Source organism: Poecilia reticulata, unplaced genomic scaffold (genome assembly GCF_000633615.1).
Source record: "Poecilia reticulata strain Guanapo unplaced genomic scaffold, Guppy_female_1.0+MT scaffold_181, whole genome shotgun sequence".
NCBI lineage: Eukaryota > Metazoa > Chordata > Actinopteri > Cyprinodontiformes > Poeciliidae > Poecilia > Poecilia reticulata.
The window spans coordinates 745,305-749,132 of NW_007615018.1; the positions used below are offsets into that span (position 1 = coordinate 745,305).

General features: G+C 43.3%; 1 protein-coding gene across 1 annotated transcript in view; it reads right to left on the minus strand.

The window, feature by feature from the left end:
• Nucleotides 1–3,828, minus strand: part of LOC103460102 (gamma-aminobutyric acid receptor-associated protein-like 2) — a 7,134-nt gene that overhangs the window by 1,245 nt on the left and 2,061 nt on the right. Inside the window, exon 3 of the mRNA XM_008402103.2 lies at nt 3,508–3,680. Within this exon, the coding sequence (XP_008400325.1) occupies nt 3,508–3,680 (173 nt within the window). The remainder of the gene's footprint in view (nt 1–3,507; nt 3,681–3,828) is intronic.

Genomic DNA, 3,828 nt, shown 5'->3' on the forward strand with positions numbered 1-3,828 from the left:
CATCCCACAGGTCTCACCCAAAAGTATTCACACCCTGAAAACATCCCACAGGTCTCCCAACAGTCATGATGTGGAAGACTGAGCTCTGATCAGAGGAACTAAATGTTGGAAAACCAACACTACATGTCACCCTGAACACACCATGACTCCCGGTGAAACATGGAAGTGGCAGCATCATGCTGTGGGAAGCATGGGAAGATGGATGGAGTTAAATCGGGATAATCCTGGAAGAAAATCTTTTAAAGGTTCGGCTTCCAGCAGGTCGACCGCCTGAACATCCAGACGGAAAAATTATGGGATGGTTTACATTAGAGGGGTCCAAAGTGTGGCGCGGGGGCCATTTGTGGCCCTGGAAACTATTTTGATCGGCCCTCTGACCACAAGACATCAATGGGAAAAATTTGGCCAACAAACAAAAAAACAACTGATGAGCCAAAAAAACTCAGGAATTGTTTTTTTAGTAAAGCAACAGTTGCTTTGTTTCCGTTACAAATGAGCCAAAACTTTGACGACATTCCACTAATGTAAAAAATAAATTCACAGGTGCTGTGTTTCCATTACGTAATAAATTAAATTCTTTGTGGTTTCTTCCAGTAGCAACATCATGTGATGCAAAAATTATTTTGTATTAAATAAAATAATTTCATTGCGACCAAAAATCCCACCTCATCCTGGTGAAAAAACTTTATTGAAAAACGAGATCTTTAAAAGTTGGTGTGTTTCCATTAAGATAATTTATTTTCTAAATATCAATCTGTGTAATTACAATCGATGGAAATGCAGCTGGACTTTTAAATAATAGGTTTTATTAAAATTTGGTTCATTAAAAAGCAGGTAGAACTAAAAAAAAGAAAATTCACAATAAACTCATTTTTTATTTTTGATTTAATGAATTTCGTGGCCTGTGATTTGTTTAAATTTGCCATTTTTGCCCACAAAGAAAAAAACGTTGAAAGCAGATTCATGGGTTAGAGTGGCCTAGTCAAAGTCTAGACCTGAAAAAGCTGATGTTCTCCATCCAACCTGACTGAGCTGGAGACATTTTCAGTTGGAAGATCTGCTCTCCACACTTTTCAGATTTTATCCGTAAAACGTTAAAAACCATGAATCATTTTCGCCCGCAGTGTGGCGCGGCGGCCATCTTTCATAACCGGTCGCAATAATCAGTAAATCAATAAATCACGTGATTAGGCCTGTCGCGATAAACGATAGATCAATTAATCAGACGATAAATGAAACCTATCGACCTCATTTTAATTATCGTCTCTTATTCTTTCTGTTGATGACGCTGAATGGAAAAGGCTCCGGTCCACTGACCCTCATTTCCTCGATGTAATGTCCAGCGCTCACTGCATGAGCTGTCGGCCCGTTTCAAACCCTGAGAGACACATTAGCCGACAGAAATCCCAGGTATAACGGTCCGATCGGGTTCGATCGGGTTCGATCGGGTTTGATTGGGTTTGATCGGGTTCGATCGGGTTCGATCGGGTTTGATTGGGTTCGATCGGGTTTGATCGGGTTCGATCGGGTTCGATCGGGTTTGATCGGGTTCGATCGGGTTCGGTCAGGTTCGATCGGGTTTGATCGGGTTCGATCGGGTTTGATTGGGTTCGATCGGGTTTGATCGGGTTTGATCGGGTTCGATCGGGTTTGATCGGGTTCGATCGGGTTCGATCAGGTTTGATCGGGTTCGATCGGGTTCGGTCAGGTTCGATCGGGTTTGATCGGGTTCGATCGGGTTCGATCAGGTTTGATCAGGTTCGATCAGGTTCGATCAGGTTCGATCAGGTTCGATCGGGTTCGATCGGGTTCGATCGGGTTCGATCAGGTTTGATCAGGTTTGATCGGGTTTGATCGGGTTGGATCGGGTTCGATCAGGTTCAATCGGGTTCGATCAGGGTTGGATCGGGTTGGATCGGGTTGGATCGGGTTCGATCAGGTTCGATCAGGTTCGATCAGGTTCGATCGGGTTCGATCAGGTTCAATCAGGTTCGATCAGGTTCGATCGGGTTTGATCGGGTTTGATCAGGTTCGATCAGGTTCGATCGGGTTTGATCGGATTCGATCGGGTTCGTCATGCCGTGTGGTGTCCAGCCACATGGGCACAAAATAATGGCTCCAAGTCCAGTTAACTAATTTTAAAATCAGGCATTAATCAATGCTTCACTAGAATCTACCTGTGATGCTGTGGCTCAGCGTAAAGTCCTGACTGAATGAAAATCATTATAACTTATTTATGTCACGTTAACGAAGAACAGCTGAAAACTCACCAGGTTCATCAACTGGTAGCAATTTGGCTCCAACTCCTCCCCTTGTCATTTCTATATTCTTTCACAAAACATTAAATAAATATTAATGTTGTTTCCACATATCATCTCCGATGTCCGCTGGACTTCGGGTTGCGCCGTGTCAGCTGTTTGGGATTCCCCTCCGTAATTTCCCCTCAGAAAGCAGGAGGAGAATCCGGCTTTCTGATTGGCTGCCTGTCACATTCAGCGTTAAGCTCCCAGTCGGGGAAAAACCCTGATTTAGATCGGAGCGGCTGACGATCTGCCGTAACCCACCACACACTGCAGGATGATCGGTTAGATCGACCAACGATCTACGATCGTCATGAGGGGAAAATAGGGGCAAAAAATGGTGCAGAGTGAACTACTGCATTAGGTAGTGGATGTTCTCATCTTCTCTATTTAAATCTAGAGATTACTGAAGTAATATAGTATATTTATAATCTGCACTCTGTTGGTTGAATGCAGTATTTATTTGGCTTTATGTTGTTTAGTTTTTATTCAAGTACGTTTTTTGTTAATGGAGACTGAGAATCCATTTTATTTTTGGTTGTTTTGTTTAGTTTATCAGTTGCAGTGTTTTGTGTTCTTTTCAAAATAAAGTGTATCCATCAGGAAATCGCATGTATTATTAGTCATTTCCATTAAATCAGTGTCAAAAGGTCTTGAAACAATATTATCGTTCATCGCAATAATTTTTTAGACAATTAATCGTCCAGCAGAATTTGTTATCGTGATAAATTAAAATGAGCTCAATAATCTCCACTGGAAGGATTTGTTGTTTTTTCTCTTCAAACTGGAAGATAAAACTCTTCAGCCTGGTGTTTACAGAAACTTCATGATTCATTTTGTCGTTTCTCTTGTTTATTTATTCGATATTTAAATGTCTTCCAGTGTTGAATCTTCATCAGAACCTCATGAGTTCATTGATCTCTCAGAATATGATCTTGCATTATTACAATCATAATACTTTATGGTCTCTAGATAACAATATTATCGCTTATCGTGATAACTTCAGGGATGATTTACCGTTGTCATGGTGACAGGTCAACGTAAACATGAGAACTAATGAGATGTGATGATTTATGCACATGGTTCTGGTGGGAAACTGGGTGAAAAGCAGGTCAAAGTTCAAAACAAAGCCAGGAGAGGCAGAGTTTGGGATCAGGTCTGGATCCCCGGCAGGAAAACCCACTGAGGGCGGGAACCGGAAGCTGACCTGGACTGTGGGACGGTTTTGTCCACAAACAGGAAGATGGCCTTCTCCGACGGCAGCTGGATGCGTTTCCTGATGATCCACATGAACTGGGCCACCGTGATGTCGGACGGAACCAGGTACTTCCTCTTATCGATGTCCACGATCTGGGAGCCCGACACCTTCTCCACGATGACCTGCCAGGGACAGAGACGTTAGAGACGGGGACACGTCCCACTGAGGGGGCACATCCCACTGAAGAGACACGTCCCAACAGGGAGACACGTCCCACTGAGGAGACACGTCCCACTGAGGAGACACGTCCCAACAGGGAGACACGTCCCA